At 49.5% G+C, this 21134-nt stretch overlaps 1 protein-coding gene across 5 annotated transcripts in view; it reads right to left on the bottom strand.

Annotated features, from left to right (window-relative positions):
- LOC111945000 (uncharacterized) overlaps positions 1-21134 on the bottom strand; it is a 55366-nt gene that overhangs the window by 22625 nt on the left and 11607 nt on the right. The window contains exons 2-3 of one of the 5 annotated variants that reach the window (XM_086871393.1): positions 9616-9694; positions 7666-9429 (exon numbers count right to left, since the gene is read on the bottom strand). The exons of the other annotated variants lie outside the window; for them this stretch is intronic. Coding sequence (XP_086727519.1) covers positions 8507-9429; positions 9616-9667 — 975 coding nt within the window. The 5' untranslated portion in view covers positions 9668-9694 and the 3' untranslated portion in view covers positions 7666-8506. Of the gene's footprint in view, positions 1-7665; positions 9430-9615; positions 9695-21134 lie in introns of those variants that run through there. 5 annotated transcript variants of the gene reach the window in all.

Here is a 21134-nt window from a genome sequence, read left to right as displayed (position 1 = left end):
AGAAAGTGTCCCCAGGCCGCAGGCAGAGCAGAGAACTGGAGGCACTGATGACAGGTGGGGACAAAGAGAAGCCAAGTCTTGGTGCTCTGGGCCACAGCAGCCTCTGTGCCACCAAGGGCTGTGAGGAGACACCTTGTCCTGAGGCCCTGGGGCCTCCTGGCACAGCCCCAGCAAGGCTGGCCACTGTCACCCCCTTGGCCTGCCCTCAGCATCCCCCCTAGCCCACATGCCAGTGGCCTCAGGGATCTGCTGGAAGGAGTCCCTGGGGAGCCTTGCTCAGGAATGGCCCTGGGGGCTCCTTCATGCTCCCAGGGACTGCAGCTTTTTCAAAGGACTTTGGCTTTTGATTTGGAGTCTTTGAGAGGTTTCTGCAATCCTGGCCTCCAATTATCTGCTGTAATTAGTCCCTTGAGAGCCTTTGTCAGTAACAACACTCAGTGGGGCTCATTAATGCTTCAAGGTACTTCAGGTTCTTAAGGTACTTTCCTTTTTCCTTCCCACACTGAGTCTCTGAGGAGTTTGTGCAGTCATGGCCCCAATTATCTGCTTTAACGAGTCCCTTGGGAGCTTTGCATTGACACTCAGTGGGGCTCATCAATACTTTGAGATACTCAGGGGTTTTTCAGCTACTTTGGATTTTCCTTCCCACACTGAGTCTCTGAGAGGTTTTTGTGCAATCCTGGCCTCCAGTTCTCTCCTCCAAGGCTTCCATGAGGAGCCTGTGTTGGGGATAGACTTCAGTGGGACCCATTAATGCCTCAAGAAACTTTGGGTTTTTCTTCTGACTTCGACTCCTGGAAAGGTTTGTGCAATTCTCCTCTCAGGCCCTGAGGTTCTAGGGCTCAGCTCCAAATGCACCACAGGGCTGAAGCAAATCCTAACAAACCATGGCTGTGCCTTGATTTCCATCTGGTCTGGTGCAGTTCTTAGGAATGTTTCCTACAACAGTTATGGAGAAATATTTCAAAGAGCTTCTAAGAAATATGTATTCCTATTTTAAAGGGTATCTTTTATTACTGCTCTCTTAAGAACAGACAGGATTGCAGCATTCAGTGATGGATATTGATCCAGGGTCTCTCCTAAGGAGGTCTGGCCAGGTCAGAGAAGCTGTACCTTGAGGTCTGACCCAGTGTGGACAACCTTGCTCCACATTCCCCAGCCCCATCCTGTCTCTCCTCACTCCCCTGGGACCTGCTTTGCTCAGAGAACTGGCTGCACTCAGGCAAAGAGGGCTTTTCCTTCTTTTATTTTGTCAATCTAAAACTCCTGAGTTCCCCCATGAAAAACAAACACCCTCCTCAAGTGTGTGCCAAGCCCAAGGTGTCACCAAGGAGGTTCCCCTGCCCCAAGGCAGAACCACACAAGGAATGTTTCAGACACACAGGAAGTTCAACAATAAACACGAATCCAGAGTTGGCTGAAGGCAGAATTAGAGCAGCTGCTGAAGGACAGACAACCTTTGAACTCCTTCCAGCTGGAAGCACTAAGTGGGCTGTTGGGAGGTGTGTGAGTGAGCCAAGAGTGAGGGAAGGGAAATGCAGAGAGCCCTGGAAGTGCTTCTGTGCAGACAGGCTGCTGCACGAGCAGTGTTGGACTTCTCTGGAGGGAACTGTGAGGGGGGGGTTGGGGCAGAGTGACCTCCCCAGTGACCTCAGAGTACCCCCTGAGATGCCACACAGCCACCTGGTATGTCACAGCCCACTCAGTGATGTCACACAACCTGCCCCAGTATGTCACACCACCATTCTGTGATGTCACAACCCCTCTCAGATGTCACAAAACTACCTCGTGATGTCACACAGCAACATTTGATGTCATAGTTCACTCTATGATGTCACAGTCAGCACTGTGATGTCATACAACCTGTCTTGAGATGTCACATGGCTATTCTATGATGTCACTGCGCACTCTAGGATTTCATATCACCATCATGTGGCTTCACAGCCTGGTCTGTGAAGTCACAACCCTCTCTGTGATATTGTATATCTTACCTCTGATGTCATAGTCCTCTCTGTGATGTCACAACCCTCTAAGTGATCCCACCCAGCCCACACTGTGATGTCATACAGCCACACTGTGGCATCATACCCTGCTTTCTGATGTCACACATTCCCCTCTATGATGCCATAGCTTCTCAGTGACCTCACGTAACAAACTCTGTGATGTCACAGCCCCATCTGTGACCTCATACAACCCACACGGAGCTGTCACACAGCCCCTTTCTGACATCCCAGCTGCTCTGGGGCTCCAGGACACAGCCCCAGAGGTGCTGCTGTGACACAGCCCCCTCTGGGACATCGCACAGCCCCTGCCAGTGCTGAGCCCCTGGGAGCTCTGTCTGGGCCTGCTCGTGTCCCTGAGATGCCCTGGCAGGGCCCCAGCCCTGCTGGGCTGTGCTCAGGAGCTGCTCCTGGCCAGAGCTGTCTCTCTGCAGCGCTGCCCTTGCCAGGAGCTGCCTCTGGGCCAGGAGCCCAGCCCAGCTCAGCAGCACAGACACAGCACCAGGACTTTCAGGACCCTCTCAGGCCTTTGGGGCTCTCTGCATCACACTCAGTCCCTCAGAGTGTGCTCTCAAGAACTTTTCAAGAGCTCCAAGTCAGATGGAAACACTGAAGTTTCTTGTAGTTGAAATGAGAGACACGACTGAGAAAGCATCCCCAGGTTCCAGGTAGAGAAGAACACTGGAGGCCCTGATGGCAGCTGGGGACAAGCAAGGGAAAGGTGTCTCTGGTGCTGAGCAAAGCTGGATGTGTTTCAGGAATGGCAAGGGCCAAGGGCTGAGCCCCAGCCCCTGGCAAGGCAGATGCTGTCCCTCTCTCATTGCTCAGGGCTCTTCCCGGGCCACTGGCATGTGGGGATGTGCAATGCCAAGGGCAGCACCATGGGGCGGCCCCTGCCAGGCTGCTGAGCAGGGACAAGGAGGCAATGAGGCCCCAGGGCAGCCAGGGTCACTTGTCCCCTGCTGGCCTCAGGCCCAGGAACAGCAGCCATGGCCAAAGGGCTGCATAAGTTGCCTCTGGCAGGGCCATTCAGCTGTTGCCCATCCCTGGGCCCTCTCCAGCCCAGACTGCTCTACGGTGTCCATGCCCTGCGCCTCTGTCCCTGCAGGCTGTCATCATACCCCGCCTGCCCCACCTTGCTGGCCCCTTCCTTTGCTGATAGCTCTGCATCCTGCCTTCCTCTGCCTGGCCACACAAAGCCTTGGGCTGCTCTAGACTTCTTCTGGGGGATGTGTTGCACCACAGCCCTGCCCTGGGACACAAATTCCTTTCTCCTGGTGTCCACTCTAGGCCTCCCCAGCTGCACTTGGCATCAATTCATTCTTTCTCTGGCTGTTTTCCACTATGTCAAAAGGATCCATCATCTCTGAAACCACTCTTTATACACTCCCATGGCTCTCTTCCACTGTCTTCAGTCTCCACCCCACAGAGCACAGAGCTCCTTTGTCCCTATAGAGTGGTCATGTGCCTGAGGCCTCAAAACCCCACCTTGGGAGATCTCTGGGCACTCTCCAAAGTGTTTTCAAATGAAAACAGACTGCTCGTAGTCTAAGAAAATCACCAGAGGGCAGGGCCAACCCAACCTCTCTGTCCTGTCTGCTTTTGTCTGGGAACAATCCTTGGATATATGGAATGTGGGAGGCCAAATTCTAAATGGTCCCTGGGTGAGAAGGATGGTTCTTTTCCATAGGAAGGAAGGAAGAGATCCCCACTGTTTCGCAGGGAGATGTGAGGTGACCACCAGCGGCCAAGGACAGCCAGAGCTGTCAGGTTTTGTTCAGGGAGATACCCTTGCATATATGAAATTTTTCTAGGGAGAGTACTAATTTTGGCAATGGGCATCAGAAAAGACAGAAAATTCTTTTCCATAGCAAGAAAAGCATGGAGCACCAGTGCTCCAGGAGCTGATGGGAGCCCTTGACATTCCAAGATCAGCCAGGCCTGTCAGGTGGCCCCTGGGAGGCCAAACCAGCCAGACTTGTTCCATGTCCCCTCGCTTGCATGGGGCCCCACAGTGTCCCAATGGTCCCCTGCTCCCATGAGGCCCCAAGGTGTCATAGTGCCCCCTTGGCTACACGAGGCCCTGAAGGCTCTTAATGGTTTCCCTGGTTCCATAAACCCCACAGAGGTCTTAATGGTCTCTTGGTTTCATGGAGCCCCACTGTGTCACCATGGTGCCTTGGTTTCATGGGCTCCAGTGGTGCCACCATGATCCCCTTGGTTTCATGAGGTCCTGAAGGGTCTTAATGGTCTCTGTGGTTCCATAAACCCTACAGGGTCATAATGGTTCCATGCAGCCCCGCTGTGTCACCATGGCCCCTTGGCTTCCTGGGCTCCAGTGGTGCCACCATGATCCTCTTGGTTTCATGAGGTCCCCACAATGTCACAGTGATCTCCACAGGAAGGAAAGACCCAAGCCCCAGTGTTGCAGGGACAGTCATCAGAGGCCAAGGCCAGCCTGACTTGATGGTACTGGCAGATTCTACCTGGGAGCAACCCTTGGATATAGGGAATTTTGTTGGTGGAATCCCAATTTCAGACATGGACATCCAGAGGAGAGGGATGGTTCTTTTCCATAGGAAGGAAAGAACAGAGCCCAAGTGTTTCAAAGGCAGAAGAGGAGACAGGTGAGTCCTGGGAAGCCAAGCCAGCCAGACCTGTTTGTCCTGGCAGCTTTTGTCAGGAAGAAATCCTTGGATATATGGAATTCTGGAGGAGGAATCTCAATTTTGACCATGGACACTTTGAGAACAAAGACTGTTCTTTTCCATTGGAAAGAAAGCACCAAGCCCCAGTGTTTGGACAGCAGGTGAGAAGAAGCCCCCAGGAGGCCAAGGGCAGCCAGACCTGTCTGTCATGGCAGCTTTCACTTGGGAGCAATCCTTGCATGTATGGAGTTTTGGAGGTGGAATCCGAATTTTTGCCATGGGTGCCTGCTCAAGACGGATGTTGTTTTTTTTTTCCCATAGGTGAGAAAAGCACAAAGTCCAAGTGTCTTGGAAGAAGGTGAGAGCTGGCCACCATTAGGCCAAGCCAGCCAGACCTGTCTCTCCTGGCACCTTTTGTCTGGGGGCTATCCTTGGACATAGGGCATTTTGGAGGGGGAATCACAATTTTGGCTGTGGGTGTCTGGACAGGAAGAATTCTTTTTATTAAGAAGGAAAGCACAGAGCCCCAGTGTTCCAAAGGCACTTTGAGTGCCAGCCCTCTGGAAACCAAGGCCAGACAGACTTGTCAGACCTTACAGCTTTTGTCTGGGAGCTATCCTTGGATACAGGGAATTCTGGATGCAGATTCCCAGTTTTGGACACGGGTGCTTGGTTGAGATGGATGGGTTTTTTTCCCAGAAGAAAGAAAAGCACATGGTCTCAGTGTTTCAAAGGCAGATGAGAGGTGGCCCCGGGGTGGCCAAGGCAGCCAGACCAGTGTCCCCTGGCCGATTTCATCTGGGAACAATCTTTGCATATGAGGAAATTTGGAGGAGGAATCCCAATTCTGGCCATGGGCCCCTGGAGAAGGACAGTTCTCTCCCTTAGGAAGGAAAGCCCAGAACCCCAGTGCTTCAGGGGAAGATGAGAAGTAGCCCTCGACATACCAAGGTCAGCAGGACTTGTCAAGTGGTCCCCAGGAGGCCCAGCCAGCCAGAGCTGTTCCATGTTCCCTTGGTTTTGTGGGACCCCACAGTGTCACAATGGCCCCATGGTTCCATGAGGTTCTGTGGTGTCACCATGGTGTCCTTGAACCCACATTGTCACAACTGACCCATGGTTCCATGAGGTTCTGTGGTGTCACCATGGTGTCCTTGGACCTGCATTGTCACAACTGACCCATGGTTCCATGAGGTTCTGTGGTGTCACCATGGTGTCCTTGGACCTGCATTGTCACAACTGACCCATGGTTCCATGAGGTTCTGTGGTGTCACCATGGTGTCCTTGGACCTGCATTGTCACAACTGACCCATGGTTCCATGAGGTTCTGTGGTATCACCATGGTGTCCTTGGACCTGCATTGTCACAACTGACCCAGGGTTCCATGAGGTTCCGTAGTGTCACCATGGTCGCTGTCAGAGGCTGGATGAGATCGATGTCCTGAGACACTTTGGGATGCTCCGAATGCCTGTGTGGGGTCAGGGGCAGGTCAGGCCTTGGTGTGTGGTGGGAAAGAGCCCCTCCCCCAGCCCTGACAGATCTGTCAATCACACAACAGATTGGTGCTACCCCAGCTCTGATTGGCTAAGCTGTCAATCAATCACACACTAGAAGGTGGTGTCTACCCTCACTCTGATTGGGACAGCAACCTGAAGTCCTGCCCAAGAGAAGGTACCATGAACTACCCAGAGGCTTAAAAGATGGAGCCCAAGGTCAGCCCATGGTCGGATCCTGCCTTCTCCTGGGGTTCCTCTGTTAGCAATGCTGAAAGCCAAGCAGTTGGTGCCTATATGGGTGTCTTTCTATAAATCTTTCTGTTGTTCTCTATTTCTTCTCCTTCTAATCCTACTGACCTGGAACATTTTTGGGTAATTCAACATCTTACGGGTTAAAAATTTTCAGGTTAAATGGGCTCAGTTAGAAAAGCTGAAGCTATAATAAGAGATTTTTGTTGAATTATATGTTGTATTAAACCCTTTGCCAAAGCTCCTTGATTGTTTGTATTTTGTCAGTTTAATTTTATGCCATTTTGCCCTCTTAGCTCAGTTGTTAGAACACGGTGCCAGCATCACTGAGCTTGTGGGTTCAATCCCTGTTTGGGCCATTCACTTAAGAGTTGGACTTGATGATCCTTGTGTGTCCCTTCCTATCAAGAATATTCTTTGCATTTGTCCACATTGAGAATATCTGCTTGGTGTTATCTTAACTTCAAGGTTATCCAGATTTTGAAAAGTGGAAGTCAGGAGAAGAGAGAGAGGGGCAGAGATCCACAGTCGGCCTTGTATCCAGCACCATCTCAGCTTCTGTGAGCTCTGGGGCCGTGGAACGTGTCAGTGTCACACCCATGTCACAGCCTCAACTGCTCTGCTCCCTCTCCCAGCTGGGGGTTTTTGGGGTGCCAGGGGTTTGGCAGCCACTTTGGGGCTGGAGCAGAGGCTGCACTGGCTGGGCTGGGGCAGTGACCACCCTACCTATGCGGAACTTGCTCTGCCCCCCAAACACACACTGGAGATGTCCGGGGCCATTCATCATTTCTCTGCTCTCCAGCCCCGAGGCAACGCACTCTGGCTAAAGCTCTGAGCTCGTGCCCATGGCAACTACCCCTGGAAATGGGGCTCTATGGAGCTGCTCTCACGAACCCCCCAAGAACTGGAGTGTCCCAAAACCTCCTCAGAAAGGTGAGTACCCCCAAAATCTCTTCAGGAACATGGAATATCCAAAAACTAATCCAGAAAAAAGCTCCCCTCTTCTCATCATCCTCAAACTTTGGCTGTCTCATTCCAGACCCCACTCCACCTCCCCAGTCCCAAGTCAACTCATCTCACCCCTACTGGACATCAAGACCCCCTCCTAACCCCTATTTCTCCCATTTCACACTTCCCAATCCCCATCCCACCCATCCTGCCCCACCCAATGCCCATCCCACCCCTCCTGATTTGCATCCCACTTCACCCAATCCCCTTCCAACCCCATTCCACCTGATGCCTTGAGAAGGCTGATCTAGAACAGAGGCTGGACAGAGTTAAGTATAAGGTTTATTAAAAGGCCTTAAAGGATACACCTGGGGCAGTACAAGAGCCTGGCCAGGACTACACTCAAGATGGACCAAAAATGGTCACAAAAATGGACAACTGATCACAAGGTCTCACATTTTTAGAAGTTTAGGTCCATCATATTAGGTTTAATTGTCCAATTACAACTTCAGATGATGAAGTCCCATCCTTCCTGTTTTCTCTCTTCAGTCCACTGTTGTTCATGCTTTTGGGCCTGAAACTTGTAATGACTGTCCTTGGTATCAAGCTAGAAAAGGAATTGTTTTGTCTACCTACTCTGTGAAGAGAGCTCACTAACACTTCATATGAAGTTCAAAACTACAAACCCGGGCAGTGCAGAATATGAAAAATATGAAAGCTAAAACTTAAGGAATCACACCCTGAAAGGCTGTGGAATCGAGTGCTTTTGGGATGGAACTGAGTAGTTTTCAGTGGGATTGAGTGGTTTTGAGGTGACAGATCAAACCCTCTCGTCTCTTTGAGTGCCAAGAAATGGAGACAACTCCAACAAATACCCCCACAATCCCCAAATCCTCCCAAGTACCTCCTTGAATCCCAGATTCCCTTGAAGCAAAAAAAAAAAAAAAAAAAGTAAAAAGTGATGAATTTGTTAATTTTTACCCCAATTTTGTATGTTTTAAAGGGATGAAGATGAATCAAAAGAAAATTAGGGCCAAAACAAAAGCACCACCAGCCCAGTGTCCTCCCAACACAGATCACTGGGAACACGGGCCCTCTGATGGGGGATGGAGCTGGGGCAGTGCACGAAGCTCTTCCTGCATTTCGGGCACTCGTACAGCTTCCCTTACCGATGCCTCCGTTGGTGTTGGGTCAAGTGAGTGCTTCTGGAGAAGCTCTTCCCACACTCAGGACACTTGTAGGGCCTCTCCCCAGTGTGGACGCGCCGGTGGGTGACGAGAGTGGAGTTGTGCTTGAAGCCCTTACCACAGTCGGGGCAGCGGAAGGGCCTCTCCTCTGTGTGAATCCGCTGGTGCTGGTGGAGATTGGAGCTGGTCTGAAACCTCTTCCTACACTTGGGGCACTCGTAGGGCCTCTCCCCATTGTGAATTATCTGGTGGATGGTCAGGTTGGAGCTGTGGCTGAAGCTCTTCCCACATTCCCTACACTCGTAGGGCCGTTCCCTGGTGTGGATTTTCTGGTGGGTGATGAGGTTGGAGTTGTGCTTGAAGCCCTCCCCACAGTCAGGGCAGCGGAAGGGCCTCTCCTCTGTGTGAATCCGCTGGTGCTGGAGGAGATGGGAGCTGGTCTGAAACCTCTTCCCACATTCGGAACACTCGTAGGGCCTCTCCCCAGTGTGGATGCGCTGGTGGGTGATGAGTTGGGAGCTGAAGCTGAAGCCCTTCCCACATTTCCCACACTCGTAGGCCCATTCCCCAGTGTGGATCATCTGGTGGCAGATCAGACGGTTGCTCCGGCTGAAGCTCTTCCCACACTCCAAGCACTTGTAGGGCTTCTCCCCATCCTGAAGCTGCTCATGGACCACCAGCTCAGAGCCCTGGCTGGATCTCCGGCCGCCTTCCCGGCACAGGGTGGGTCTTTCCTCCTCAGAGCACCCTGGGCTGGGTTTGAAGCCCCTCCTCCTACGAGATCTCTGGGGCTTTTCCTCACCATTGGATTCCTGCACCATGGAGCTGCTCAAAACGGCCTCTTCCACGAGGTTCTGCCGTGGGGATTTGTCCTCCCTGGTCTCCATCCTCAGCTCCTTGTCTGGGGGAAGAGGGACAAGGAGAGGATGGGATTTGCCTCCGTGCCAGAGGGAAGGGGAAGGTGATCCCCCCAGTGCGTCCCCAGCAGGACGGTGTCAGCAGCGGGGTTGTCCTGCAGGCGGGGGCCAGGCTGGGCTGGGAGATGGAGCAGGAGAGAGGGGGAAAGGGGCAGTGACTTCCTCCTCACCTGCCTGGGTGTCCCGGGACATTTTCCTCTTTCTCACAGTCTCCTTCTCCATCTGGACAAGGTTTGGGAATGAGAAATTCTGGTGTGGGGGAAACAAGGGATGAGCATGTTAAGTTTGAAGGCACATCTGCCCAAGTCCATCTCTATAAATCACCGGGCATCTGGGGTCCATATAAACCTCCCAAACACCAAGATTCAGCCCTGAAAATGCCTCCCAGGAGTTGCCCGTCTCTGGTCTCTCCCCTTTGGTGTTCAGGGGCTCCCCACTGTCCCAGCTGCTGGGGGTCACGCTTTTACTGAGGGTCCCCCATCTACTCGGTCCCTGCCCTCCCCAGGCTGCTGGGAGTGCCAGGAGTCCAAAAAGTTCCTCCCATTTCCACCTCCCCACTTAGGGATGCTGGGACCCTTCAATGTCCTTCCAAGGGGCATTTTCTGATCAGCTTTGGAGTTCTTCTTTCCCCAAACATCCCCCCAAACATCCCCCAAAAATCTCAACCCAGAGGCCCTCCAGGATATCTCGGCCGAGCTCCCCCTCTCTGGTCACCTGTGGGGATGCGGGGTGATGATCCCACCTGTGGGTGGAGGGCTGTGAATTGAAGGAATGCACAACCTCATGGTTCCTTCTCCTTTCCCTGATTGTCCCTCCTCCTCCTTCTCCTCCCCCAGGAGGAGCGACACCCTCGGTGCCCCGTTCCTGAATCCCTCACAGCCCACGGGAGGAGCAGGGATGGAGCCGGGACAGGTCAGGATGGGCAGTGTGAGGCTCTCGGCTTCTCCCACCCACTGGGGCCAGGGGGGAACACAGCCCAGGGAAAAGGAGAGGGAAACTGGAAAAATTGGGGGCTGCAGATCCAACCTGGGGCTGGCTGAGGACCCTGGCTGGGGACTCCCAGCCCTTGGGGCTCCTCTGGGAAGATGTGGGAGGGTGGAACGCAGAGAGGGCTGGGGGATCCCAGGAGTGGCAGCACTGGCAGGGACTGGTTTGTACTGGGATGCCGCGGTTTTAAACCAGTAACTAAAAAAAAATTACTTATTTCTTGCTGTAAGATATGGATTAGAACAAGAGCAAAACAGGCTTAAAACTTCAAAGGAATAAAGAAAGTTTATTAACAAACTACAAGAATAAGAACACCAGAATAAACTTCCAGAAAACTCTTTTTATCCCCTACTACCCACCATTCTTTTGTTTACATGACAACATAGAGACAAAAACTTTGGAACTTTGGTGTTTAAAACAGTCTCAATTCCTGCTAGAGTCTTTTCATCAGTCTTTGTAGAGAAACAGAAGTCTCCTTCTGCTAATCTATGGAGTTTCTTACAAGAAAGCTATTTCTTGTTATAGCTTTCTATTTTACTGATGCCAGCTGCCCTGAAATCTGTCATCAGAGTTTACTCCTCCCATTTCACATCACTCTGAGGTGTGTATGGGCCATGAGTCTAGAGATGGCATTTTAAGGATGAGTTATTCAAAGGCAAAAGTCTTTTTCATCTGTCTCTGTGAGCTTTCCTAGAAAACAGTTTGCTCATTGCCCCCCCAAGGCTTCCAATCTTCGCTTCACTCTGTTCCAGCACTCTACTGTATTACAATTACTCTACTTTTTATTCAAAATCCACACTTTGAACACTCTATTCCTCCCTATATACTCTGTCATGAATTAAAGGAGTTTTTTCAAGACCTTATTGTCCATCTCCATAGCTTTAACAGAAAAATATTTCAGCTTATAAAGCATCTCCTTATTCTCTGCCTTTTCTGAAGCTTCTTTTCTTTACTGTCTCTGATAGTTTATAAAGTCTCTTTACATGTTGATTACTCTCTTTTTCTCTTTCTGGATAAAAGGATTAATCTGCAAGTCTCATCTGGGTAATGAAAAGGTTAAAATCTTGCCCAGGCTTTTGTAGATGGTTCTGTGATCTCTGCTGGAGGAGTGGCTGGAGCTGTCTGCGATGGAAGATTCTTGATGGCTGCTCTGGAGAGTGTGGTCACTGTCTCAGCCCGCCGCAGGTCAAGAGCTTTTTCTTTCTTTACTCGGCAGTCTGTGGTGAATTCAGTCACAGCAAAATCTGCAGCCGAGCCAAGGAGCAGCCTGGCCCGGCCAGAGCCCGGGGCAAGCCCCGCAGGCCCCATCTCCCGGCCGGGAGCCGCTGGGCCCAGCCCAGCCCCCACCCAGGCCGCATGGCTGGGGCAGAGAACAAGAGGCCAGCCAGAGCTCTGTTACCTTTCACAGCCAGAAAACAAAGAGAACAAGAGAGCTCTGGCTTTACATTTTAAGGTGTGGTTCACAAGTTGATCTCACTTTTCAATGGTCAAAACTGCTGTCAATTCTTAAAAATGACTGATAATTGGTCAGGAGGAAAGACTCCCATCAGCCACCAGCAGTTTCAACTTCCTTAGCTCCCAAAGCTATCTTAAAGGCAAAGCCACCTCATGACATGGGATCATACTGGCAGTGAGGAGAAGCCTGCGGGGGACAATTGAGACCAGGCTGGGGGCAAATGGGATATACTGGGAGTGACTGGGATCATGCTAGGAGCAACTGGCAGGAACTGAGAGTGACTGGCTACATGCTGGGGGTGATTGGAAGCAACTAAGCTTATCCTGGGATGAACAGGGATCATTGTGGAGGTGACTGCAATCATACTGGCAGTGCGTCCAACTACACTGAGGCTGACTGGGAGCAGTTGAGAGCAAATGGGATCATGCTGGAAGGAAATGGGAGGGACTGGGAATACGCCCTGTGCTCCCCAGAACTCCAGTATCGCCCCCCATATGTCCCGTAAGTGTCCCCCAAATGCTCCAGGATCCCCCTCAACGCCCGTTCGGGACTCCCCAAAGCGTCCGTGGATCCCTGAATGCTCCCGACCCCACTGAGGCCCCTTACAACCACTACTGGGAATTCCCTAATTCATCTCCTGTCATCCCTCGCGCTACCAGAGTACCTCAGAACACAGTTCCCCGCCCAAACCTCCTGCCGTGCTCCGCGCCCTAAAGAGCCTGGTCAGAGCTCCCCAGGTTCCCCCCAAGTACTCCCAAGCCATATACATTCGCCCCGAGGACCTGCTGCCACGGCTCGGATGCAAAAGTGTTCCCCCAAGTGCCTCTCCGCGACGCGAAACGCACCGTCCGAGCCACTTCCGGGACTACAGCTCCCATCATGCTCCGCGGCACCCATAGAGCGCTATTCCAGCCGGGACTTCATCTCCCGTCATGCCCCGCGCCTCACCGGAACCCATTGGAGCTGTGTCTACAACTCCCGTGATGCTCCGCGGCTCCATTAAATCTCATTATACCGGTGCCTACAACTTCCATCATCCTTCGTGCCCCAGAGAGCCCCGTTACAGCACCCGAGTGCTCACCTAAACCCCGAATTGTCCCACAGAATCCTTAAGTGCCCCTCCAAGTGCCCACCCAGCTCCCCCAAGTGTCCTCCAGACCCCCCAAGTTCTCTCTAAATTCCTTTCCCAGACCCAAAACTGCCACAAATGTTCCCCAGAAAAGGGCCCCAGTGGCCCTTTTTACCCTGTCTGAGAAAATGATAAAAAAGATGATCAAAAGACTAAAAATAGGAATAATTAAGCATAAAGAGGGAGAAATAGTGGTCAGTTAATTAATGAAGGGAATTATGGTACTTAGAACCAAAGACCAATAATGGGTTTTGTTCCTAAAAATGTATCAATTCTTTTATATAAATATAAAAATTAGGTTATAAAAATACAGATAAATATTATTATAAAAATTAAAATTTTATTTTTATTAATTGATTAGATTTTAGTTATAAATAAAAATTTGTAAATTTTTTCAATGTTTTGGGATGTCAGTCCCAGGTGGGCAATGTCAGACATGGTGAGGCTCGGGGTGAGGAGCAGGTTCTCCAAACAGTGGCAGACCACAAGGGGCTCATTCTTCTCCGTGACCAGACCTCTTAAGGAGACATTCAGCATCGAGATCACTTGGGGAATGCTTCTGTCACCTCTTCTCTCAACTAGATAATAAAATAAAAATGTGCCCTTGATTTAAAAAAATAAAATGTAGTGGATTTTCAAATCTTCTTCCTTAACAGAACTCCAAACTGACTCTAAGCAGCTGCACAAGCCTTGGACTTGAAGACAATGGAATGAGGAGAAAGAGCCCTCGAGGCTTTCTGTATTTTAATGAACCTCAGGGTAGATTTGGGGCTGAGTCCAGGACTCTCAGGCGCTGAGAGAAGGTTGAAGGAGCTGCTCAAGGAGTCAGAAGCAAAACTTCAAGTCCCCTGGAGCATCCCTGGGCCCCACTGACTGCTGCCTCCTGGCACACTCAGCCATGGCATGGTCCAGTCTCACGCTGGGACACCTTGTGCACCAAAATTCTCCCCTGGCAGGGACTTTTCTTTCTCCTCACCTCCAGGCTGAACCTGCCAAGCTGCACTTTGGGGAGGTTTCCTTCTCTTGCCACTGCCAAGGAAAGCTGTGTCTCCTGCTGTTCACAAACAGAGAAGGGCTGCTGGGGAATGTGGTGGTCAGAGGCTGCCTGGGGTACAGTGATCATTAAATCATCGAGTTTCTAAAAATTTTGTGAAAGAAGGAAGAGCATCAACAGAACTTCTACACTGGACTTACGAAGAGCAGACTTCAGCTGATTAAGGATGCAGACTTGGGGAGTACCAAATCTGGTACTGATTTTTTTATAAGGGAAACAGACTTTTTAAAAAAAGGATTCCAGAAAGGATGGACACAGTACAATAAAAAAATCTTGAAGGAGCAGGAAAAGCCTGACCCTCTGTGACAAAGAATGAGCTAGCAAGGAAAATGACCGACCTGGCTGGACAGGGAGCTTTTGAAGGAACTCAAGGCAAAGATGAGGGTGTATCACCTTTGGACAGAGGGGCAAGCAACTCAGGAAGTGTTTAAGGATGTCATTAGGTTATGCAGAATGAAAAGTAGAGAGGTGAAAGCTTAATTAGATCTTAACCTGGCTCCTGCTGTGAAGGATAAAAAATATGTTCTTATAAATACATTAATGGCAAAAGGAAGGCTACGGACAACCTCCATTCCTTCTTGGGGGGATATGGTTACCAAAGATGAGGAAAAGGCTTAACCCCTTGTTTGCCTCAATTTTCAACATCAAGACAGGTTTTCCTCAGGACGAGTGTTCTCCTGAGCTGGTAGATGGGGACAGGGAGCAGAACAGCCCCCTGTAATTCAGGAGGAAGCAGTCAGAGACCTGCTGAGCCACTCAGATGCTCGCAGGTGGGTGGGATCAGATGGGATCCATGCTAGGGGGATGAGGGAGCTGGTAAATGAGCTCCCCAAGCTGCTCTCCATCATTTCTCCTCATCAGTCCTGGCTCACTGAGGAGGTCCAAGAGGACTGGAGGTGCCAGTGTGAGCCCATCCCCAAGAAGGGCTGGTAGGAGGCTCTGGGGAACTCCGGGCCTATCAGCCTGAGCTCAGTGCCTGGTGAGGTTTTGGAACAGATCCCGTTGAGTGCCATCACATGGCACCTCCAGGATGGCCCAGGGGTCAGACCCAGCCAGCGTAGGTTTAGGAGGGGCAGGTCCTGCCTGACCAACTGTCCTGGGTTGATTATGATGTTAAATTGTATCCCCATTCGTCCACCTAGCCCAGACACAGGTTTTGTATTCTTAAAATTTCATCTAAGAGTAAAAGTGAGTGGAAAAGAAGCACCAAGTCTTTTATCAGAGACTGTACTTGCTCCCCCCACATCTCAGGACGGGGTTTTGACTACAGTCCAGACAGACAACAAGACACAGATCACCTTGGCTTTCCAGCTAGCCAGAGCAGAGAGGTCTTCCTGGACTGTTTTATTTCCCTTTTTTTGAAACACATCGAATCTGCTCTGGACAGGGGACTCGGGGGAGCAATGGGACCTTGAACCCGTGGACTACCGGGAGCCCAGCCTGGGCAGCGGCATTTTCCAGTGCCAGAGGGGTTGAAAACAGAGCGAATACCCACAGGAGGGAGACCCTCTGAATTTTGTCATCTCTTCAAAGTGGCGAGAAGTTTTGTAATTTGATATTGTTCATTCTTGTGCTGTGCCTGTTAAATAAATAGGGTTTTTTCCACTTGTCTCAGAGAAATCTCTTCCTGAACCAGTTGGAGAGAAAGGGGCCACATAGGTTTGCTTCTCGGGGCGGGGGGGGGGGGCCATTAGAGGTTTTCTCCCAAATTTGACCTAAAACATTACACCAACCTGATCTCCTTTTATAACCAGCTGACCCGCCTGGTGGGTGCGGGAAAGGCTCTGGATGTGTCTAGCTGGACTTCAGCAAGGCCTTGGACATGGAGAGCCACAGCATTCCCTGGAAAAGCTGCAGCCCATGGCTTGGACAGGAGCACTCTTTGCCAGCTTCAGAACTGGCTGGAGGCCGGGCCCAGAGAGTGGTGGGGATGGTGCTGCATCCAGCTGGTGTCCAGTCCCTGGTGGTGTCCCCAAGGATCTGTGCTGGGCCCAGTCCTGTTTAATATCTTCACTGAGGGTCTGCCTGAGGGGTCGAGTCCAGCACTCACAAACTGCAGATGACACCAAGCTGGCTGCAAGTGTGGATTTGCTGGAGGGCAGGACAAGGAGACACAGCCTCAGGCTGCTCCAGGGCAGGTGTTTTAGTTTAGGGTAAATTTGGGAAAAAAATTTTAAATGGGGTTTTTTTAAGGTAAAAAATTTTAAATTACTTTTTTTTTTAACTGGTCCAGGAAAGAAAAAAATTTCTTTGGAGAGAAGTGGAAAAAGCTGTTTATTTAATAGAAATTGAATAATATTAAATAATAAAACTTCGCTGTTTGATGGGATGATAAATTTAGGAAGAAAAGTCTTTTTTATGTGGTGTAGCTCAGCTCATTCATTTTTTTACCAGTTTTTCAGGCGCTGGAAAGTGCCGAGGCCCAGGCCCCAGTGGATTACAGGCATGAGCTCTCGGGGTTTGGTTGGGTGTTTTTTTAGTCTAAAGCCGGTTTGCACAGATTTAGTAAAAAAAGGGTCCAGGGAACTCCTCTGCCTCAGATAGCTAAAACTAACTAAAAGCTAAAGAAAAGTTCTCTCTCGCTGTCTGTCTGTTCTGTAGACACCCCAGTCCAGGAGCAGGATGTGGGGGAGTGATATTTTCTTTTAACACAAACTGCAGCTTCTTCTTCTCCCCTCTTCACTCTCAGAGCTAGTCTTAAAGGTGCAGAACTTAATATATAACATAAACCAGACGACTGGGGATACTAGTATCATTAAGTCACCCTAGGACATTCTATTTTTTATCTTTATATTGTTAACTTATTATTAAAATTAATATATATATTTTAACTGTACAACACATACATTATATATAGACAAGGGCATTCATTTATGATTTTCATTTAATAATCAGATTTCTTTGAGGTACACAGAGCATCGGCTACTATCTATGAATCAGTGTAGAGGTAGAGCTTTGGCCACTTCTCTCTTTCAGCAATGTCCAGGGCCAGTTGAACAACTTTGAGTTCAGCAAGTTGGCTTGATCCAACTTCTCTTTCAGTGGCCTCTGCGACCTGTCGTGTGGGGCTGCATACGGCTGCTTTCCACTTCTGGTTCATCCCTACAATGCAACAGGAACCATCAGTGAACAGAGCATAGCATGTTTCTTCTGCTGGCAGCTGGTTGTACGGTGGAGCTTCTTCAGCTCGTGTCACTTGTTCCTGCTCCTCTTCATCAGTGAGACCAAAGTTTTCACCTTCTGGCCAGTTTGTAATTATCTCCAAAATCCCAGGGCGATTTGGGTTTCTAATATGGGTGCGCTACGTGATGAGGGCAATTCACTTGCTCCATGTAGCATTGGTGGCGAGGTGGGTAGCAGAAACCTTTCTTTTGAACATCCAACACAGCACTGGTAGTCGGAGTGCCAGGAGGAGTTGTGCTTCTATGCTAATCATTTCTGAGGCAGCTTGAACTCTTTCATAGGCAGCTAAGATTTCCTTCTCTGTGGGAGTGTAGTTGGCTTCGGACTCTCTGTAGCTTCGGCTCCAGCATCCCAGTGGTCAGCCTCGAGTCTCCCCAGGCACTTTCTGCCAAAGGCTTTAGGACAAGCCATTGCTCTCGGCTACAAAGTAGAGCACGTTCTTCACATCTGGTCCTGTCTTGACTGGGCCAAGGGCTACTGCATGAGTGATCTCCTGCTTGATTTGGGCAAAGGCTTGTTGTTGTTCAGGGCTTCACTGGAAAGTGTTCTTTTTGCAAGTGATCAGTAGAGAGGGTTCACAATCTGACTACTCAAGAATGTGCATTCTCTAAAAACCTATGGCACCTAGGAAAGCTTGTGTTTCCTTCTTGTTGGCTGGTGGAGACACTCCTCTGATCTTGTTGATGACATCAGTAGGAATCTGACGCCATCCATCTTGCCACTTTACTCTCAGGAACTGGATCTTTCAAGCAGGTCCTTTAACTTTGTTTTTTTTGATGGTGAAACTGGCTTTCAGAAGAACTTGGATGATTTTCTCTGTTTTCAAATACCTCTGCAGCCGTATTTCCTCACACAATGATGTCATCTACGTACTTCAGATGTTCTGGAGCCTCACTCCTTTCAAGTACAGCTTGGATCAGTCCATGGCAGATGGTGGGGCTGTGCTTCCACCCCTGGGGCAGTCGGTTCCAGGTGTACTGCACTCCCCTCCACGTGAAGGCAAACTGAGGCCTGCATTCTGCTGCCAGGGGAATGGAGAAAAATGCATTAGCAAAGTCAATAGTGGCGTAGCACTTCGCTGCCTTGGACTCCAGCTCGTACTGGAGCTCCAACATGTCCGGTACAGCAGCGCTCAGTGGTGGAGTCACTTCATTCAATGCACGATAGTCCACAGTCAATCTCCATTCTCTGTCAGACTTGCACACAGGCCAGATGGGGCTGTTGAAGGGTGAGTGGGTTTTGCTGACTACTCACTGACCCTCTAATTCTCGGATCATCTTGTGGATGGGGATCACAACATCTCGATTTGTCCTATATGTATACTGCCGGTGGTGCACCATCGAGGTGGCAATTGGTACTCGTTTTTCTCTTTTCAGGAGTCTTACTGCAGATGGATTCTCTGATAGTCTAGGCAAGGTGTTCAGTTGCTTGATGCCTTCTGTCTCTACAGCTGCTATTTTAAATGCTCACTTAAGTCCCTTTGGGTCTTTAAAACACTCGCTTCAGAGGTAGTCTATGCCCAAAATGCATGGGGCCTCTGGGCCAGTCACAATGGGGTGTTTCTTCCACTCATTTCCAGTCAGGCTCACATCAGCTTCCACTAAAGTAAAGTCCTGTGATCCCCTTGTCACACCAGCAATAGAAACAGATTCTGCCCCCACATGTCTTGATGGGATTAGTGTGCACTGTGCACCAGTGTTAACCAAGACCTCATATTTTTGTGGTTTTGATGTTCCAGGCCAACAAATCCACACAGTCCAAAAGACACAGTTTTCTTTAGCTTCTACTTGGCTAGAGGCAGGGCCCCCTCTAAGCCTGGTTATCTTTCTTTCTTTGCGTATATATCTTGGAGGTTCTTTCAAGGGAATCAGACATGTCATTATCATCATCATACTTGGCAGTTTGACTACAGGCTACTGGAGCGGCTTTCTTTTTCGTGGAGTATCCTCTCTGAGTCTTGCTGTCTTCCAATTCATGCACCCATTTTGCCAGAGCAGCAGTAGATTTTTTATTTCATCTTTTCATGTTTTTTCCACAGTCACATAGGGAAAAACCACAGCTCGGCTCGTAGCTTTTTCTCTCTATCTGGAGAACTTCTGCATTGAGTACCAGAGCTCCTGGTCTGTACTGCTGAAAGTGGAAGAAGGTCTTCCTTGAGTTTCTTGAAATTTTCTTCTATTTTGTCTTGGAAGTTTTGCATGCATGTTCCCATAACTGCAATTGTTGCCTGTATGGGGCCATGCATGGTATTTGCATATGCTCGGAGCTTTTTCGCTATATCCAGCACAGTTTCCTCCCTGTCATCCCACTTCATTGTTGCTAAAGCAGAAGTGTATTCTTGTGTCTCAAGTCGAACGAGTTTTCGCCACACCACAGAGGTACATGGTACCAAGTCGGGATTTCTAGTACTTAAGTTACCCCCAAAGAAAATCTCTACTATTGCCATTTCTCTCAAGCGCTGAATCCCTTGTTCTATGGTCTTCTAATGAGTTTGCTGTATATAGAGATCATCTGCACACAGGTATCTCTGTGTTACACTTCTCAGGACCCGTTCCCAGAGACTATAACAGTCAGCCCCCTTCATTATTCCTTGGTCGATAACCGGATCATGTGACAGGGACTCCAGATGCCTTGTTTCAGTACTGTCCAGAACTGTAGCCTCACCTGCAGCATCCCACAGACAGACTAACCAACTAATTATAGATTCTTTAGGTCATTGAGTGTAATCCTTTCTCAGGCCACAAAGGTCCTTCAGGGAGAAAGGCTCACCAGTGCCTTCTGATTTTTGGTTAGTTGCTGGTCTTGAGGGTCCTTCCTCCGCATTGCCATTATCATCATCTACTGGCCAATCAGTTTTGGTTTTGAATTTCATGCCTCTCATGGTAGGAGCAACAGACACTGGCTTAGGCTCACTGTCTGGTTTGGCTGCTGGCTTGGCTGCAGCCTGAGTGACTGGGGTAGCTTCTGATTTATCTCCCTGCCCTACAGTATCTAGCACCATGCGATAAGCACACTCTAGGGCCCAGCTTATTGCAATGATATTTTTCTTCTTAGAATCATCATAGCAATTCTCTTCCAGATATTTTCCTACTTCATCTGGGTTCTGAATTTGTTCACGGGAAAATTCCCAGGCTGGGGGATCAGAAAATTTCTTCAGAGTCCGGCTCATTCTCTCTCATTCTTTCCACTACTCAGGATTTCCTGCACCTGAGTCTACTTCAGGCAGGGGTCTCATTGGCTCCTCTGGATATCTCAACCCTCACTCTAGAGAAGTTGCAGACAATATAACGGAAGCTTAACAGCTGAACTATAAGGAAAGTGGTATCCTTAACACTCAGGGGAAACTGGATATTCTCAAAGAGGGACATAACAGATTCAAAGGAGAAGAAGGAAAGAAAAGGCTGAAAAGCCTCATCCCCTGCTCTTCCTCTAACAAACTAGGTGCAATTACCAATAAACTCCCAAAATGTGCTACTGGGACTGGGAGGCAGGGTCGGACAAAGAAACCATAAGCCAAACATACCTGGCAGAAACTTCAGTAGTTTTATGAACTTCCTATAAATAATTATCACCGAGCCCAGCACAATAATTATTCTAATCCGTGCCCCTCTACTGTAGAAGAGGCAAAAGACAGGAATTAAAACCTCAAAAAATTCTAGGGACCAGATCCACATGAATGCTTTCACCCCAAGAGATACTATGCATCCAAACAACATGGCTATTGACTGTTTTATCTCAATACAGAGTAAGTACAACCAAAATACAATCAGTAATCAGTACAGGTTTTTCTACTTTCTCTTGCCCCACGTTGGGCGCCAAGAACTGTATTTGTCCTACTTTAGGGCAAATTTAGGAGAAAAACTCCAAATGGGGGTTTCCC

Source organism: Cyanistes caeruleus, chromosome 35, assembly GCF_971803275.1.
Source record: "Cyanistes caeruleus chromosome 35, bCyaCae1.hap1.1, whole genome shotgun sequence".
Lineage (NCBI taxonomy): Eukaryota > Metazoa > Chordata > Aves > Passeriformes > Paridae > Cyanistes > Cyanistes caeruleus.
Note: the sequence above shows the minus strand (reverse complement) of the source record. Positions and strands in the feature narration are given on the sequence as shown.